This window comes from Aulostomus chinensis, chromosome 2 (assembly GCF_037954235.1).
Source record: "Aulostomus chinensis isolate RoL2024-O1b breed Wild chromosome 2, RoL_Achi_v1.0, whole genome shotgun sequence".
Taxonomy (NCBI): Eukaryota; Metazoa; Chordata; class Actinopteri; order Syngnathiformes; family Aulostomidae; genus Aulostomus; species Aulostomus chinensis.
The window spans coordinates 21327594-21348326 of record NC_141321.1 but is presented as its reverse complement, the minus strand read 5'-3'; the positions used below and the strand labels follow the sequence as shown (position 1 = coordinate 21348326).

Here is a 20733-nt window from a genome sequence, read left to right as displayed (position 1 = left end):
AACACAGACAGTTGTTAACATGCCAAGACCATGAGAAAATTATGTTCCCCAGGAATTCAAAGGCACTCCAGTGTCATGGGACATGAACACAAGCAATTATAGATACACGTCAACATGCATGCAAAATCTTAAGACACACCAAAACAAGTGCACATGCATATTTACACTGTACTATACACACTGTACATACAACTATTTGATTGTTCCTTTCAGTCAACAACTGAGCTCATTGGCAGAAGTAAAACATCTTGTAAACAAACAGAGCCAAAGAGTGTACTATATGTCAATAACAGCACTGCCTCTGCTCTTCCTTTCAGACCTGCTCTTCTGATTTTGTTTTTAGATGTTTATAACTTTCACTGTCTCACCATCTTCAAGCGTGTGCTGGAACATGTGGTCCGACATGCGACTGGCTCCCATGGGCATGTAGGCCACAACGTAGAAGGTGTAGTTGCAAGCCGGCTCCAGGTCATCAATAATATAGCGAGTTGTATCATTTCCAATGACAACTTGATATTCCTCATTGTTTAATCCTGGACAAATGACAAGATTGTAAAATGAGTTACAATAGTCAATATTTCATAAAAGACAAAATATATAAGCAATCATTTGTGCCAAGTAACTCTTTTTATCTGACGCTTAGGACATTTTGAACATATAAATCTCATATCACTATTAAACATATTAAACTGCACGCCACAATATTGTTCATATTTTTTTCACATTCTTCTGGCTTTTAATAAAATTTTTTAAAAAAACTGAAAAAATGAGTAGCATTAAAATAAGTCAACTTATAGTTCTTATGAAAAGTTACACATCTCTTTGACTTTAAAAATCAACCACTTTATCAGAATTCTCATCTGTTAAACAAGGTATTAGAGAAAAAAGACTGCACCATTCTAAATGCTGCACTAAGGCTTTCTGAGTAGTGGAACAAAGTCTGCCTTCCTGTCCACTTCACACACTCCTACCACCCTCACAGGATATTCACTTTTGGACACTCCATCACAGAGGCTAATTAGTTCCTCCTTTCATTAGAGCCTCTTTTTAGTGCAAGACTTCTCTGTGTGCAACCTCAGGTGCAAAGTGTACTGTCAGATACTTTGTCAATGTCAGCTATTCTCTCTGACATTGTGTCACAAAATCTGCATCAAGTGTAGAAAATCCTTGACGGATGCCTGTTATTCAAGGGTAAAACAAAGAATTTGTTCAACTTGCTCATTTCATTTTGACCCCCTCATCCCCAACAGAATCTAGCAGGTGCTCCTTTTGCTAGCTTGAATTATTTACATTTCACCTCTCCAATGGAAGTCACTGGAATTATAATTAAGTGCAGTGCTTGAGTGAACAAACTGATTCTTCTTTTTAGAATGCAGCATTGTTTGAATGTGACTCTTGCTGTCAGTAGCGAGAGTTCCCAGGAAAGCTGAAAGGCGAAAAGGCTTTTCTGCTGCCACACTAGTACTCTTGTTAATTCTTGAGGAGGTTTCCCTGCATCCTGTATTTTATCTACCAAAAGTAGGGCCCCTGATTCTTTTAAGTCCACGGTGCACTGGTCTATAGAGCACTGTTCCTGTTTTATAAGGAATAAGCTATTTTTTTTTTTGAGGGGTGGGGTTGTTTTTCTTTCCCTGTCCTTTGCCCACCAACACAGCATAAACTGCACACAGTCAACACCCTTATTACATTTTATGGAATGCAGAGGAGGAATTTGAAGTCTCTAAATGGCTCTTTCCAACATACAATCTAAATTGTTTCTGTCAGTTGAGACCCACTGCTGACCTTCAGCCTTCATGTAGTGCACGGAGTAGGCAATAACTTTATCAGAGTTATAGAGAGGCCTCTCCCAAGCCAGAAGGATGGCTGAGCTTGACACGGTGTCCGCTCGGATGTTCCTGGGAGCACTGGGCCGGTCCTCTGACATCACTACAATGAGCCTCGCCATGGATAGGACAGATCCCTGCTCATTCTCAGCCTGGCACTGATAGATGGCATCATCTTCAGGGATGATTTGGTTGATGACTAGTTTGCTGAGGAACACATACAAAACACAGATGAAGAGTACGTACACAGAATACTTGAGGCTTCTTTCCAGTGATGTAGTGGCCATAATTACCTTTAACAGGCACTGACAGTTGAATAAGGAATTACAGGGAAACCAACTAAAACCCCCATTTGCACGGTTGTAAATTATTAAGTTTCCTTTCTGCTCTAAGGACAATAGTTAATTATTCACGTCCATTGTTTTTAATTGGCCAGCAAAGATCCAAACGTTAGGGATCCGACTTTAAAATACCTCAGACTTGTCTGATAAAAGATTTATGGATCACAATGATAATCCTTCAAATGAAGAGAAAGATACCTGCTGTACATCTTGATACGGCCATTTGAGTGAACTCTCTCTCCGTTCTTGAACCAAGTGATCTTAGGTGTTGGAAACCCTTCAGCTTGGCACACAAAGCGTGCAGTGCCAGCGCGCGGACGGGTCAGACTCTCGGGCCACTCCACCAAGGACGGTGGTGCTTCAAAAGAACAAAGTCAGTACAATGATGTATTTATGATCCAGGCATTCATTATATAGTATTTAGAGGAAAGTGCAGACACACACCAGATTAGAGTTGCTGGCAACCTGGGCCAAAACTCACAAAAAATGTAGAAAGGTGCCGCACACTCTGAGCCATGCAAGGTTATGTATTGAAGAGAGCTAACGTCTTTCCTCAGATCACACAATGACATTTGGGGTCATTGAGGGTTGAACGTTTTTTGCGATTAATCATATAGTAATCAGAACATGTCTAGAAAATTATATCTTTACCTAATACAGTGACATTGGCTGAGGCCACAGTGTAGTTGCGTGTGCCAGGAGTGGTGGCTCTGCACATATAGACCCCTCCATGCTGGGGCTTGATGTCTGTGATCATAAGGTTGCCATTTCCCAACACTTTGGTGTTGTAAACATCAATAGATTTGCTGTCAGCTCGGCTCCAAGAGATGATGGGTTTGGGATTGCCTGTGGCCATGCACTCCAAGATGGCACTCTGATGCAGAGACACTGAAATATTCTGAGGCCCAGTTATGATGCGGGGCCTCTGTGGAAGCTGGGGGCTGGGGGCTGTAGTGAGAGGGAAGAAAACAGCTTCAGTGCATTGGTCTGATTAATAATCATAAAGGTAAAAACTACTGGTTCATTGGGATACAACCCCTCACTTGTAAAGTTAATTTAACCCTGCAACATTGTGTGCTGATGTCCTTTAACTTCCATAAATCGCTGACAGATATAAATGTGATATACCTGAGGTGACAGTGAGGGAGGCCTCCGTGCTGCGGCGGCGGCTGGCAATGTTGGTGGTAACACACCGGTAGTTCCCGGCATCAGCCCGCTGCACCCCGTAGATCTGAAGAACACCACTGGGGAGGACTGTGATTCTGCATTTGCATGTAACACAGCGTTTATCACTCACAACAAAGAGCAATCATAAATTCAATTTTTATTTTAATACTAGCTAATATTTTTCCCAAGGCCTCTTCAGCTTCAAAGGACTTCTGCTGTCCAACAAGTATGTGAAAAAAAATACCATGAAGTTAGTCTGAAAACAACAGAGAACATACCTTTCAGTGGTAAGGGGTAACGTGACCCGATTGAACTCCCAAGTGATGATAGGAGGAGGGTGTGCAGTGATTTTGCAGGAAAATCTGGCAACCGAGCCCTCAGTTACCACGATAGATGTTGGCTGGATTGCAAAAGCGGAGATACCTGAAGCAAAACAGTGACAAGAAGAAGAAGAAATCTTAACACTTTGAAAGTGTGTAAGAGTGTGGACATATAATCTGATACATTTGTGATGGTTTATTTCTAAATATTTTTTCTTATCCAATGGTCTGTCCTAATGATAAGCAATGTGCTCTTTCCCAATCAGTCCCATTGATAAATAACCAATGCATCTGAAAAAAATAAGTCAATTTCTGCTTTTCTTAGTCACTTAGAAGTAGTCAGTCAATCAGCAGCCCCAACTGACAATCTGTAACTATCTAAATAACTGATTCATAAACTTGAATGTTAAATATGTAACAGTTCGAACTTCTCAGGACAGAATGTGCTGCTTTTATTTGTCTTATGTCAGAGTATTTGATTATTCAGTTTAAAACACCTTCAGTTTTACAGTAGAATAATTACTTTGGATTTGATTTCTTTCACATTTTATGGATTTAAGGAGTCATATGTCAATTAACTCATCTATAATATATAAATTATATGTTAAAAAAATAATACATTTTTCACACCCTGAAATGTCAAGGAATATTTTCTTTCCAGATCACACTCAGACCAAGTGACCAACATGTTACATGTTTTGCAATGAATACTTCATTGTTTTATTTTACAGCATCTCTAATTCACCGTCATTTTGAGGTTAAACATTTGCCAAAAGGAAATGGGAGGAGTAAACTCACACACAGCTCACTGTACCTTTTTCTGCAGAATTCTCCCCTACAACCCCCATTCATGTTTTTATCCTTTACATGAAGACATTCTAAGATAAAGTGGGGAGACAAGGAAAACTCCTTCCCCTTAGGTGATGGTTATGGAAACTAGTGTTGTATTTCACTTTCATCCTTAAAAACCTTCAGAGCTCTGACCTAAGACAAGAAGTAAAACAATCAACAACAAGCTCAACAATCAGCAACAACCATGATGACAGGTGACTATGATATATTGGTACTATAAAAAAAATTGTGGCCAGTCTTAGAGGAAAAATCCAAAGGATAGTTATCTTATCTGTTTCTGAGTTACATCTCTCTATATTGATTCATTTCTTATTCCTCCTTCCCATTCTGGACCAGTGGATGTGAGAAACAGAGGACTATTACCTAGACCTGCAGACTGGCAGAGTGCTGCAGGAAGGTGATGACTGGAGTGGAACAGCTATATCCTGCATGTATTGGGTTTCCCTGAAACTGAGCTGTTGTCAACCACCAGCTGAGCAGAAACCACAGTGAACCTAACGTGTATCACAATAAGGTCCTTTATAGAGGACCAAACAGAAACACAAGTGTGTGCATAATGATTTAAGTTGTTTTAGCTGTCTTTGTTCATAAATGCACTCCTTAACAGTGGTTCCTCTTAGACCATAAAAGTCCCGAAAGACATTAATGTCACACACAGCTGTACCACCCCCCCCCCCCCAAAAAACAGCAGAAGCCTAAGGTCAATCATTTGTTAAAAGAAATCAATTGCACCCCTGTTTGCAATACAGAGCAAATACTGAGGTTACTGAGCAAAAAGTAAGCATAAATTCATTATCATAAAACATCCTCCATCAGACAAATGTGGACAAATCAATAGGTTATAATTTCAGCCATGGACCACAAATTTAAAAAGTTGAATGACCCCGAGCATAATTACATTTTCTCTCAGGCCGTGGAGTTACTGTCTGCTTAGATACCTCTTTAGCATTAAATGAACAAACATACTCTAATTCTCTTTAAGCTCCACACATCCAGATAGCAGTGCAGTGAGCCATCACGGTTTAGAAGATAAAGAAGGAAATGAAGCAGGGAGGAAGCCGAGATGGAGGTGGTCCAAGGGACCAAAAGACATAAATAAACACTAATCCACCAAATTTTTTTTTAACATATTAAATGAAACCCACGTTCTTGTTTATACTCATATGTGGACTAAACTAACATGGACAAAAACTGAAGTTGAGTTAACAATTCATCACATCTGAGTGTTTCCCAAGTGGGCTGCTAAGCGTAAATAGGTATCTGAACAACAATGTTTAATAAAGTATCCAAGGACAAAGCTCAGATGAATGGCAACAAACTGCAAAACACACAAAAGATGAACATACATGGAAAACTGGCTCAAAACAAGAAATAGTTGCAAAAGGAAAGGCCAATTAAAAGGAGGCACTCTAAAAAGCCCCTGCTAAGGAGAAAGACCTTTGGCAGGACTGTTATGACTTGCAAGGTATGGGTCCTGTCAGTCATCAGGCTGGCCAAAATAACCCTCGAGCTAACAGGTTAAATCTGCAAGTAGTGAGGTACCGCTCTAATATAAATATCATACTGACCTAAAATAGTTAGATTAGGTACCAGTGACAACAGGACAATCTATTCAATTTCAATGTTAATTTACTGCATCCTGCATTGAAAGACTGAGAGGTAGAGCTAGCATGGAGGCAACTAACAGTTGCTGTTTACAGTATTATTAGGAGAATATATTTTCATACTTCACATTTTCTCGTCATCATTGTCTTCACATTGAAACAGCCGAAAAGAATTATTCTCTTGGCCAAGCTCAGTGGCCAAGGTCAGTGTAAGGTCATTTCACGATAATGACACGACCACCAGTAACGTTAGCTTATATAATTCTAATTTGGATGCTGTCTTACCATTCGGCCCTTCACATACAGCTGATGAAGTTAACTTTGGTAGCATAGTCAATCATGGCATAGCCAAGCAAGCACTCAAAAAATGTTTAAGAACTAGTCGTTAAATAGATATCATACAAGGCAACTACTATTGACTCAACTCAACGGGTCAGATTTTAGGACTGTTAAAATAGACTTAAAACAGACCTCGATCATGTGCTATGCTCACCTTTGCTTTTGAGAAATCTCAAGGCTTTTCATAAGCATTATAGTGGCTACATGGGCCAAGGATGACAGCAGGTAAGAAGTTGCCAGATGCTGTGGTACTAAAGGACGACTGACCGCAAAAACAACGTGCAGTGACCAAACATTAACCCTCTGAGGAACATCTCCATCATTCCTGCTGGTATTACTCAGACATCTCCTAATACTGCAATGGGGGAAAAAAAGCAGTGACATGATCTGATCCAATGGTGACAGAGACCAGTGAGGGATTTTCCACAACTAGAAACTTTTAGAAATACAATGTAAAACTAAACATAAAACTTCACCTCTTCTGTCTTCCTCAAGTAATTCTAACAAAAGGCCAAGGAAGGGAAGTTGCTAAGATTGAATTTCTGGTTACCAGATTGTTCTAAATGAATGTATTGATTATAGCTAATTAACTTCGTGTAGAAGTGTATTTCATGATGCCTGCTGGATCAATTTCTTTCCAGTGTCATTGTTCAGTCAATGGAACTGAGAGACTTGATGGAAGCAGAAACTTAAATGAGCCTATATATTACACGCAACAATGTAGTTGACTACAGAGCATTTCCTGAGAGTAAGGGCATATTCTACTGATAACATTCTGGTCAGACAAGAAGTAAATCGTCCATCGAATCAGATCATCAGGAACATGTTTAATCAAATTAGTTCTGAGCTGTTACTGCTGAGTGTTGAAATATTCACCATGGCTGGTTGATGTGAACACAGAATTAGGGAGAGGAATTCAGCCTCATTTTCAAAAACAACCCACCCTACCCACCCCCATGTTGGTGCAGGCTCTTACAAAAATGCCATGCTGAAGTGATATGACTAGAGGGCATGAGAGATGAGCTGCACTGATCCTCTGCCTTCCTACTTTGCAATTCCATTCAGGCAAATAATGCTGGATTGACAAACAGCAGGACAATCATTGATTATTGATAAACTACTAAGTCAAGGTGGAAAATCCATAACTGCTAGGGTTTGTGGAGCAATGACCAAAGCACTCACAGCTGAAAATAGGATGCTGACCTTCTGCCTGTTTGTCAGGGGCATCTAATGTGTGGATCAAACTATCAAAGTAAACAAATCAAGCTCTGGGATTTTATATTTTTGTTTGCATTCATGATTCCTTTTATTAGTCACAAACACTTTTTTTTTTAACATGTTACTATAACTTTTCACAGTAGACATGTATTTTCCCTGACCTTTGGTCAACCAAGTATTTGTCATAACATTTAGCAAACTCAAACCCAGAATAAATACCACAGCCTTTTCCCTAAAAGTAAAAAGAAGCACAACTGACCATCTGCCCTTCCCAGCAATTTCACCTCTGACCTCCACAAATCCTGCCTAGCACCCAACCCAACACCCCACAGCAGCTCTGCAGTTCCCTGCTACCTTGCACACAGCAGATACATCCTTCTTCAGCTGCAGCACTTGTAAATGATGCATTCCTATATTCTCCTTCTGTTGTATCTCTGACCAATCTGTCAGCAGATACAAGTACAAAAACAACACAATAACTGCAGTCACACAGCTGCAAGACACTATATCAGCATTAGATAGGTTCTTGCATTTACTAAGAGCATGTCCACACTTATGTTTCAAGGCTGAAGACACACATAAGATTCTGTCAATGTATTGTTCTTGTTTTGAAGGTGTGCATAACAATTCTGAACCAGAGGCATAAATCTGGATTTGCTTTGCTTCAGCTGGCAACAGATGGGCTTGCTGATGCTCGCAGCTCCACAAACTGAAGGTCAGTGGACAGGTCAGGCCTAAACAAAGGTTCCCTTACAAATACCAGGAATTAGTTCAGCCACCTCTGCTCTAGTTACTGTGGTCAGTTTCTCAGCCAGCGCTTATAACTGGTTACAATGCACGCTACCAGCATATGAGATACTACATGTAAATTTCCATATGATTTTGCCCTCCAAAAACAATGTAACTAATTTCAAGGAAAATTATATAAAATGTCATATTATTATTATTAGCTTGTTTCATATTGTAATAGTTTGTTTTAGTACCAGTTTGAGCTTAAATTATGCATGGATCTGATTAAAAAGGAAACCCCACCAGGAATAATTAATTTTTCTGTTTTCTCTGTGTTCAGCATAATAAAGCAAACAGATTCACATTCCTCAGTTTGCATATTCCTTTGTAAAAAAATGCTTTGTTTGTGTTTATGTAAGGGAAAATACAAAATTCCTACTCTGAAGAGTGGAGAAAAAAAACAATCTTCCAGGGCTGCAAAGGTAAGAGGGGGAGTTATTTTGCTCATATAGTAATATTTATTATTATTTTGTTAGTAATACACAGCCAAATCAAAATTGTCAGTTCTTAATCGGTGGTAAACACATTCTCCTTAACAATTTCTCAAAAATGTGGATGTCAGATTTGCTTTTATTCCTGTTGCATAGCTATGTGGATGGCAGGTTTACCACCCCCCCCCCCATTCCAACCCAGCTCACCCTTCAAGGTTTAATCTTTTAGGCAAGACATTAAAATTGATCATTTTCTCTTCATGCTGGAGGCTACACACTAAATTGATGGCATCCACATTGCGAGGCGCAAGAAAAACCTCACTGCTACCCTAACTAATACAAGCCTCCCAGAAAAGTTGTAAAAGTACTCTTACACCATCTCATAATCCTTGTAGAAATAAGGTATTTCTACATTTGTCATTCAAACAAGTCCTATTGAACACTAAGAATTAGTCCTTAACAATGTTAAGTGACCCCACTGACCATTCGTAACAAGCTCTGGGGGAAAAAAAACTATAGCTGATAAGCAAGGACAAGAATGCAAAGCCGAAAAAGCCCACAAATCAATCACAAGGTGGTTTGCAGATGTACGGCTGCTCTACACAGCCTGCAGGACAGTCAAGTGACCACTGGCCTGGCCCAACAAAGAGCTATTCCCATGAGCAGCATGACCTCTGAAAGCACCATGCAATGGGGGAGTGGTATTGGAAGGACCATTCATCCCCTCCTCTAATCCCTTATCTCTGCCTCAAAGTTACCCAATCATTCAACAGTCACCTTCTACTCACCATAGACAGAGACTTCATTGTCTTTAATCTCCATATCTGAGCATGGAAGAAGTCAATCTATAAATGGCTCTACTCCGTTTTTAACATGTTCCATCCTGCTTTGGAATTTATGTTGACAACAAACGTAATAAAACTTAAGAGTGACAATTAAGATTCTTGTTGAAAGAAAGCCCAGTAATGATTATTGCAAAAACTGATAAAAAAGAGAGGCATCTAGCATTATTGTAAGGAAGATTTAGTTTCTGTGCTCTGTCTCACTGCCCTCCATCTATTGAACAATTTAGAAAGACCTTTGACCTCTGGGCCTGCCGTTCAGGGGAACCATGGTAACCTTTCGTGTCCAGCAGAGGAGAAAAACAAGATTCCAGCCTTTAAGTTGTCTCACTTGTGGGCATTTCATTCATTCACGCCCCAGCTCATATTGTGCAAAGTTTGCTTTCCTCTTATTAGAGTTTCTAATTGTGCACAGCCAGTGCATGTCAAATGCATTCCTTAGCAACTCATAATATAGCTGTAGTCCTGCCCTGCTGTATATAGACACAAAAGTGAGGTAACTTTGTTTTTGAACAGCAGCAGCCCCCTCAAATACCTCCCGTACAGCTCTTCATACTCTCAAGAGACAAACATTTGTGAGTATATCCAGATTCCGACAAGAGATTAAAAACACACACATGTAATTTGGGATGCTAGTGCAGAGCAGTGGGGATGCACCGATGTGACACTGATAACAGATATCAGTTGCATACTGACGCAAATAGCTGTAGCTGATCTACCTTTTACCAAGCCAGAGAGATTGTGATTGATCAAGTTTCAATACACTCGTTGGTGACTTAACTGTGAATACGTGTTTTGTTTTCGTGTTACACTGACATTTTTTTAATTATAAATGATAATTCAGTAAACTTAGATTCTGGCAATTATTTGTTTCTCTTTTTGTTTTGCAAAGTTATAAATATAATGTTTAAGTCAAGCCTGATGTTGCCTTTACATTAAAAAATGATCCCAGTCACTTCAACATAGACACAGTGAAGCATGAACACTGGTATCAGATCAGTACTCCATTAAGGCTGATATCATATGGCCAGGTATCAGTATCAGGACTGAAAACATCAGATGGGTGCCTCCCTGCACACAACTGACACACTGCTGGACAACTCAGGGTTTTACACAGTGTGAGAAGGGATGGAAATCAAGAACACGTTCCAGTTGAGAGCTAGTTCCAGCTGCTTGATCCACTGATGTCATTTGCCTTCATTGCCTTCACTATTTCCGTACACCTTGTAAAAAAAAAAAAAAAAAAGAAAAGTCGTTGTGTGAGGTGGATCGGAGGAAGAGGCGGTCCAGAGGCGGTGTAGTTTAAGTTCACACAAAATGATGCTACCATCAACATGCAATGTTTTGAGCTGTGTAATTCCTAGTAAAGATGAAAACACCAGCTGCAGCTTAGAAAAAGACTATCTGTTTTAAAGGAAACATAATGAAAAAAATTAATATTGAACAAATGTTCTCTCATTTGATCTTTTTCAGATGCTAGCAGTTACTCTCAGGCAACTCGCCCAGATTCTCTCAGCCCAACTCCCCTGAAGCTTAGTCAGCAGCTAACACTGTCCATGTTTGGTGCACAGGACTATTGAAGCTATTACTCAGGTACATATCAGGGAGAACACTTTCGACCCCAATATAGACATGAATAAGGGGTTTACGTAGTAGCCAAGATGTGAGCTTTGTCTCAGTGAAAAAGACAAAATTGACTGTTTCCATCATCCTAGTAATTTAGTCACATCAAACTGATGTTTTTGACATTAATCCCTGGGGTCAACTGAGTCAGATTAAAATTTGTGGAGAAAGTATGTACAGGTATCAGATTTGTACTCTGCATAGGCAGTAGGAGGGTGCATATCTGTACCAGGACTGTTTTATCAGTTCATCCCTAAAACAGATCACACTGGATGATTTGCAAAACAAGAAATTGACTTTTTCTTTTCATTTCTTAATACACAGCAATGAACATATCCTTACACTTATAAATACAGCCCACTACATTATAGCATCTTTTTATACAAGTTGACCAAACATCAATCCTCTGAGGAGCATCTCTTTTGTTCCTGCTGGTGTTACTCAGATATCTCCTCACAGTGCATCAGGAATACAAAGCTGTGGCATGATCTGATCCAATGGTGACAGAGACCAGTGAGGGATTTTTCATAATTAGAAACATCTGAAATTATTACAATGCAAAACCAGATATAAAAACTTCACCTCTTCTTTCCTCTCCCCAAGTAAGACTGACAAAAAGGTGGCAACAGCTGAGCCACATGTATGGATGAGAGACATGGCAAATTTACTTGTAATGTCATAAAATGTATAATAGAAATCACATGCTGCAAAAGGGAGACATGTAAGGAGACAAAATCTCTATGCTGAAATTCCCATTAACCCGAACTCTATTGACAAAAGTCACATGATGAGGCTCATGTGTCACATTCCACTTCATCAGGGCCAAATCCTTTCTCACCTTTGTTCTTTAGTGACCATCACCATCACATTGTTTGAACTAGAAGATACACTGCATCAATATAGAAGCATTTGTGTTTAAAAAAGTGTTCCATTCCCATGCTGAAGGCAAAACAACACTACAGTCCTTCCCCTACCTTTATATTTAAAAGATCATCCGCTTATCCGTTAAGGGTCATGTGGGCTGGAGCCTATCCCAGCTGGCATAGGGCGAGAGGTGGGGTTCACCCTGGACAAGTCGCAGGGCCATCAGGAGCAATTAGGGACTCAGTATCCTGCTCATGGACACTTCAACATGGTCACCAAGGGAAGAGAGGATCGAACCAGCAACCCTTCAATTACTAGACGGCCACGCTACCTCTGAGCCATGCCGCCCCATTTAAAAGATCTTTAGGGATATCAAAATGGCCTCTAAACACATTCTATCTCTAGCTCATCAAGTTGAAAACATTTGGATCACACAACCAATTCATGTCATTTCTTCAGTAGCTACACAACACAAATACACATGCCACACCAACAAGACATATAATATTCAATCAAAAATCTATCATTTTTAACTTTTACAGTTAATGTAAGAGCCTTGCTGTGGTCAACTGATCCAGCTGTTCTGTCCACTGATATCAGAACAAATCATTGCCTTAAAAGAAGCCCCTTTCTTTTGTGAGCACGGGGGGAAAAGGGACAAAAACAGTCAGAATGAAAAGCTTTTCACTCTTGGGTCAGAGTAGTGAGGCAGACAGCAATTGTGCAAAGCATCCAGTCTGAACTCACAGGGTAAGTCATTTAGACACTCAGTAAGGCTGTGGTACTGGGAAATGGCAATACCCATTTGTGCATGTGTGTGTGTGTGTGTGAGTGAGAGAGAGAGAGAGAGAGCGAGAGAGAGAGCAAGCATGGCACTAGGAACAACCCCCACAGCTGCCTCTATGTCCTTCAACTGAGCATTTGTCAGGTATGTGCAAATTTTATGAGCTTCCAGATAGACCCTCAAGCAGGTCTAAGTGCCATTTTAAAACAAACTAGTAAAGCTTACTGATAGCCTTTACCAGTCCTTAAATTCAAACCACAATGCAGGTACACCCCTCAATGAATTAATAAAACTTTGTATGAATTTATATCAAGCAAATATCTAAATTCACAGCTTGCAGATATGTAGTTTTACAATAATTTATATAAACTGGTTGACTGAAACTAATCTTGGGTGAAAAAGTTTGACATGAAATCAGGTTTCTCTATTTTCATCTTTTTAAAAAAGAGAAAATCATCAGATTTTATCTATAGAAACATTTGTTCTCATTAATTCTCTCAAAATGGTTTGCATTAAACTTAAAAGAAAAGCTCTCATCAATCGAATGACATGTAAAGATTTCCTGTGATCAGAGTTTTTACTGAACACAAATCACAGTCACAGGACAAGTCATGCAAAACTAGTCATGCACAACTGTTAACTCTTACTCTGCTACATTAAATCTAACAGAAAATCCAATTTCTCCACCTTGCATGCCAAGTTAAAAATCTAAATTGGAAATGTATTGCAGTCGGGAGTTGACATGCATCCTGCAGAAGTGGCACAGCAAGATGTATGGCTTGTGGGTAGGAGGAGGGGAGTAAGTCCCAAAAACCAACTCTGCCTGGAGCTCCCCCTTAAAATGCGAGGCCAACTCGCACAGCATTGAGGGAGAAAGAATTCCAAAAGAACAATTCCTCCAGCGATCAGGGTGCAATAACATGAAAGCCCCGGCTAGTGAATAGGGGTCATCTGCTCTTTAGCTTTGGGGAGCCAGTATCCAGGACAGCTCCTAACCTTTAAAATCTGTAGCTCCTTCATTAACACACCAATGGGCATGCTCCCCTTCAAAACACTACTTTTTTAGGGCTTCAACTTTAAGGAGCTCACCCTCTTCCTCTACAGCCACAGCTAATGATGTATCCCAAGAATACATAAATAAAACAGTCATGCAAATACATCCAGAACACCTTGAAGGAAACTTGCAGGGATTTGGTAATTTGTTGATTCTAATCTACATCATACAGACATGGAAGATTCTGCATCAATGCGTTGACTGAATATGATTGATTTTTAGCTTTCGAATATTTATTGCTAACTACATGCTAGCCTAACATTATGGGCAATTTGACAAAATGGGGTTGAGACCTGCTGCAAGAGACAAAAAAAAATACAACCAGTATTTTAAAAAGTCAACATCTGGGCATCTTCGAGATCGAGAACTGGACAAGACTCACACCACGTGTGAAATATGCTACACATGTAGGCCTGTTCCCATAACACATTTTTATGGAGGATAAATTGTCCTAGAAATCATTCCAATAAAAAGCATTTAATGCCAATGACATGATAACAATATAATAACATAATGGTGCACCCTTTAAAAGTGAATGAATTCTTAAGAATGTTGTGAGTGGCATATTACAATGAGAATGTGAAACATATAAGAAAGTCCTGACTAAATAAAATCTAAAGAAAAAAATGGACACAAGAGTAACATTCCTTACATGCTGTTTCCTGACTCATGCCATAACAGACTTGTATGTAACAACAGATTTTGGCAGCTTTGATCACGTTCTGCACCTCAGCACTGTTTATCAAATGTCAAATGTTGTCTCTACTGATTTATAAAGAACTCTAAATATTTACCTGCCTGCATTAATTAATGAAGCATTGAACATGAAACCACATAGACAACTGAGTATGTGATACAGGAAGATGCATCTAATTTATGTGATTTGACTGAACCAGGGACAAGTAAAGCATAATCAAAGTTAACTGTGATGCTAGTAAAGACTCACGCCCAATAAAGTACATCAACCTCATCAAGTGATTTCTGCAAGTGAAATCCCAGCACACAGACAGAGGACAGAACACTGAACAAGTAGAACCACCGACAACACACCTCTGCACTGTAACTTTTCCAAAGTGATAACAGTGTGATACTTACTTGCGATTGTGAGACGGGCTTTCTGGCTCAGGATTGCTCCATACTTGTTCTGAGCAAGGCACTGATAGAACCCTTCATCTGATTTGTCTCCTCTTCTGCTCTCCACTTCTGAAATGTAAAGGGAGCCATTGGAGAGCGGGTACACCCGTTCGTTCTCCACCACTTTTACTCCATTTTTGAGCCACCTGACATCAATAGGTGCCTCTCCATGTGCCTGACAGTCCAAAATAACAGCTTCTTTGCGCATGACTGTGACATCATGGGGCTCCTTGATAAAAAATAACTCGCTAAAGCATAAAACACCTGGAGAAAGAGAAGAGAAAACAGTATGAAAAACACAGGAAAAATTAAGGTGGTGATAATCATTGAGAACAGCACTGACTGGGGACCAGCCAAGCATTTACCCACTTGTCTTAGTGGTGAATACATGTGACTGTTTGAAGCCTGTAATGCTTTATTCTAGCATCAGTATGGTCACTTAATAGATGCTGTGTCTTAGTATCCTCTGGGCGGATATTAGGAGTGTTTATAGTCTCCAACAAATACAGGAGTGACACTGATTAAAATGTCCCACTGAGGTAAAATACTGCATTTGGGAGGCCTTCCAGCAGAAGTCTGTTGCCATGTACTGTAATCACACTGCAGCTCCATAAAGTCTCTATGTTTCACTTTAATCCAATTACTTATGGCTCATAAAGTTGCCAGCTGCAGATGAAACCCTTGATCCAATTAGTCTCTTTAAATAAAAACCTATTGCTGAACTTTACAAATGAACTTTATGCATTAGTGTGACCTTCGGGGACTGAAAAAAGAATATCCTTTAATAAACGAATCTCTTCTAATGCAAAAGAGTAACAGGTTTGAACTGAATGTAATATTGCCTCTCACAAGCAGATGTTAAGTCTGAAAGGCTTTTCACAAATGATTTTATCCAAACACAAAAGAAAAGACTCTCATAAACCTCATCCTTAGAACTGGGTGCCACCCTCTTGATCCAGATCTTTCCTTCTCAGTCTTACATGAAACACTGTACACTGGGTATGAGAACATAAACTACAGCTTTTCTGTTCATCCCTCATCTCCATCTGATCAGAGAAAAAAATAATCTGACTAAATTAACTTGATGTTTTTTCCCATTTTAAGCCTCAATAAAAAATTAAGTCGCTTATTAGTATTATTTTTTTCAATAAACCATAAGTTATTACAGAAGCAGAGCTTCTGATTACATAAAAGAAAATATTATGGCAGATTTAGTCGGCTATGTTAATTTATCTAGGCAATGAGCGGTAGATAGAACATTAGCAATTTAGAAAAAAAAAGTCTTCCTAAACTCAAGAGGTCATGACATTAACTAAATTAGACAGTGCTTATGGGTGTGCGATAAAAGCTTGTTTCAAAGTTGACCGGTACTGACTAAACTTAGAAAAGGCAAACTGACTTCTCAGTCAGAGAGTGACAGAACAACATTTAGTCAGTGTTTTCTTTTGTTTTAATGTTTAAGGTGTCTAATTATGCAACCTGACAAACCTGAAAAGTCCAAAGACACTCGTGTTGTATTTGAAATGACACTCTATTCGTCGTAAGTTATGTTGAAAGGTGACAGGTTCATATTAAATAAGGTTAAATTAATGTTCGGGTAAGCTAACCGTGGTTCGACCGTTAGGAAAGGCTAAACCGGGGTAAAGCTCGGTGGTCACCTCATGTTAAAGGTCCACGGTCACACATGTAGACGGTGATGAACCGAATACTTTCACCTCTTAAGCAGAAAAAAATGCATAAATGGAAATTTTCTTACCTGAGATTGGAAGAACAACAGCAAAGAACAGCAAACGCTGATATAACTTCTTTTTGACAAGCGCCATTTATCTAAATTGTCCGTGCATGCTAGCTAGTGTGTCATAGCGGCTTCCTCCACAAGAACTGCGCTGCTACTGACCAGCGGAGAGGAGAGTTGCCCGAGAGGAGTTTCCCTCCTCCGGACCGATCACCATCAATTAATCGCAGGTTAGAGGGAAGGTTTTACACCCTAGTGCCATCTAGCGGTCGACTACGGGAAAGACACTGTTGCTCTGGTGCTCAATCTAAAACCTCCTGCTTCGTGAACCTCTGCTTCAGCTTTTACACAACTTTTTGAGAAATGACAGAAACTAAATGATCTATAATATACATAAAAAGGTTTTATGTAATAATCTATCGCAAGTTATAGCTCTGCATTCAATATTCCTCTTTAGAAAGAAAGAGACATGCACTAAAAAGCAGTAAACATTTTGTAAAATACAGTGTCAGAAGATATTTATCTCAAATGAAGAATATAATGCCTATCATATCATATAATTAATATCATTCATGAGCAAATGTATGTACCTTATTTTATAATTTTTTCATCTCTTTATTCTAATGTTTTTTTTCTTTCATTTTAAAGACTTTTAAATTCAATTTAATTAAGTACACATTAACATTACACATATACCAAATAAAGGGGGTTGGGATGAGATGGGGTATCTGTTTATTTCAGATCATGAGGAAGGATATAATGGGGTATCAATTTGCTGAGTCTATCTTTGGGGTTAATCTTGTTTCATTTTTTCTTACTTTGAGAGTTAATTTTTCCATCTCCAAAATTTGTTTCAATGCTGATTGCAGTTAAATCACATTTGGTTGGTTTGACTGTTTCTATGTCCTTTTATTTGTTAGCACTTACATAAATGTCTATATATGAATTACAAACTCTATTTTCAATTGTGTAAGCAGAGGAGCAAATTCCTCACCACAAATAAATAACAGCCCTCCTTCAAACAGCAGGGTTTTACATTCTGATTCATATGACAAGTTTATCGATACCATCTGTATAATAGCAGTGGATCTGTCTACAGTCATGTTGTCAGACCTGTGACTGTTTAGAGACTGTAGTAACAGAACATTCTTAGAGAGAGCTGACTGATACAACAGTGTCACCCTGCCAGCTCCACCAAGAAGCTTTCACTTTCCTTTATCAATACAAGGAAGGCTTATTGATGAGAGTGGATCCCTCAATATCACACACAACTGTGCAGCAAATGGTCTCTACAGAATAAAAACATGCCGTGGAAATGAGCTTGTCCTTTAAAACTGGACCCCGCAATTACAAGGAAGCATTGACAGGAACAGGACAGCTGCTGTGTCAATGTCGATATTGATCCGATGTCCATCACTTATTGTGGAGAGAGATCAACCTCCCCGCCCCCTCGCTCCCACCCCTCCCCCTGGGAACCTTAATTCAGCAGCGAGGCCGAAGCCCAGCTGTGATGGCCACTGCATCACACAGGAAACATAAAATGCTGATTCAGTTTTAAAGGTTTAATGCATGTGCTATGTTCATAACTGCAACAGAAAAATAACTGATGGACCAAATCGACCTGAGTGAAAAACAGCACCTCTCTGAAAACAAACATTATAATCCTCATAAAAGGAGATTTTATTTCTGGGTTGTTTATTTGTTTATCGAGGTGTTCCTCATTAACTGGCGAGTGATATTCATGTATTTGGAGATGTGCATTCCTGGATTACGCTCACATATTCTCAAATAGTAAAACTGCTTCAGAAAGCAGGAGTCTAATGTGTCCGTTTCCCTGAATAGTAAAAACATTGAAGGAAACACAACGTGTCTTCATCAGTGTGTTCTTGTCTTATATCTCCGGGGTGCTGCCAGTAAAATCTGAAATGTAACTTGTGTTTATCTGTGTGAAAAATGCAGACATCCATACTGGTTCATTAAGAACCCATCTCAACAGTAGATGGCTGCAGCAGCAGGTGCGAACTGGGCAGTTTAGGGTTACCAGTCAACCCACATAGACATAGACAACCAGTTCAGAATGACCAGTAAACCTAACCTTGGTCTGAATCAAACGCACTGCCATGACATCATGCGAGAGGCTGACCTGGCATATATTACACAGCCAAATAACTGACCAGAGGCTTGACGAGAGCCCCTTGCTTACATAATGTGGGAAAGCCAGTGCCTGGCCTCATTCATGGTCAGCAAGTTCCTCCCAGGGGTGATTAATTAATCAAGAATTCAGCTTTGGCACCTGCCAATATGGCGCAGGTTGTGGGTGGAGTGATGGTGCATGTGAACTCAAGTCAGGATCAGAGGGCAGATCAATGGAGTAAAAGTTATTATCAGGCTATGAATGCTGGCAAGGTCGTGGGTAAAGGGTACCCCAGCAGGCCTGCTGCCATTGGCTGTGGTGAGTCTTCCTGCATACCCATCCCCACTGACCCCGGCAGTGTCCAAAAGGCTGACCTGAATCATGTGTGACCTGTCCACTGACCCTGGCAGAGGGTTTTTAGTGACCTTTCAGGGGGGTTGAGGAGAAATTAGGGCTGTGGCTGTTCAGCTGAAACACACAAAGGGCTCCAGCCATGGAGAGGCTGACCATGAATGAGCGACCGATACTGTGAGTCAACAAGCACAAAGACGTGAAAAAGTGAGTACAAAATAAATGATTTCATGCAAGGAATCACATTAGCTTGAGAGAACCAGTCAGACTGAGGGAGATGATGCACAACAATTCCACAATGACAATACCGGCGAAAAGACAACCTACACTCAGGCTTCCAAGTAAAAAAAAAAAAAGAATTAAAAAATTTCTGTTAAACTGTAACTTTTAAGTTACAATGATTTGGGGAATTCATTACAATTCAGCTCTCAAAACTCAACCAACAAAAGTGTGTACATCCAGTGGAGCAGTGCTCTACATTTTTGGCATTAAAAAAAGTGACAGAAACTGAAGTGAACAAAAGGTCATACTGTATAAAATCCTGAAATAATCCGTTTAAATAATATGATAGCAAAGTAAATTAAAAAAAACTTGTGTTGAGATTCACAACCATGAACCATGCCACAACATTAGTGTAGAGACTTCATGGAATTTAGAAGGTATTTAATATTGACAGATGAGACAAAAGCTGGAAGGAGGATGTCGTTTCTTGGCTGGTCTGGGAGGACGTGACGAGGACAGGTGGGGTGAGGCTCAGTGTTTGGTGGGAGGAGGATGAGTGGGGGTTCCTTCTCAGGCTGACATTCCCCTGAGCTGATCATAGGCTCCAGATAGCAACAGTGAGTTGCTGAGATATGGGAGATGAGGAGGAGGTGATGAGGAGAAGGGGAGGGACAGGGAGAGAAGAGCAATCTGAGAGCAGGATGGGTCAGCCATGTGTAGGTAGGCCTGGCAAGTGATTAAGATTGCGGTTGTGGTGTGGTTCTGCTCCTACAACTAAGTTAACAAGTTAATTATATGCTGTGCATGAGACATAAAATCTGTTTAAAATTGCACAACTGTTTTTGTTGCACATTTGGTTGAACCATTTCACCGGTGCTTGTTCTTGACACCTCAGAAGTGTTTGTTTTTAGCTCCAAGTGTTTGTGGAAAACAATTTTAGGGTGAAAAATCCCTTTCAAATCTCCGTAAACCACAATACTGCATTGTGCATGCATAATGTGGAAACAGAATGAAAGACATGAACGCCAGAACCACATAACCTAGTGCCACATGAGTGTTTTTGTTTGTAGTGGAATTCTTAAGAGCTAAGAACTCAGGACTTAGAT

The 20733-nt window shown here is 39.8% G+C and overlaps 1 protein-coding gene across 1 annotated transcript in view; it reads right to left on the bottom strand.

Moving 5' to 3' along the window:
• prtga (protogenin homolog a (Gallus gallus)) overlaps positions 1-17116 on the bottom strand; it is a 32491-nt gene extending 15375 nt beyond the window's left edge. The window contains exons 1-8 of the mRNA XM_086184230.1: positions 16942-17116; positions 15147-15449; positions 3610-3754; positions 3293-3426; positions 2816-3112; positions 2363-2522; positions 1783-2030; positions 369-533 (exon numbers count right to left, since the gene is read on the bottom strand). Coding sequence (XP_086040356.1) covers positions 369-533; positions 1783-2030; positions 2363-2522; positions 2816-3112; positions 3293-3426; positions 3610-3754; positions 15147-15449; positions 16942-17008 — 1519 coding nt within the window. The 5' untranslated portion in view covers positions 17009-17116. The remainder of the gene's footprint in view (positions 1-368; positions 534-1782; positions 2031-2362; positions 2523-2815; positions 3113-3292; positions 3427-3609; positions 3755-15146; positions 15450-16941) is intronic.
• Positions 17117-20733: the final 3617 nt, after the last annotated feature.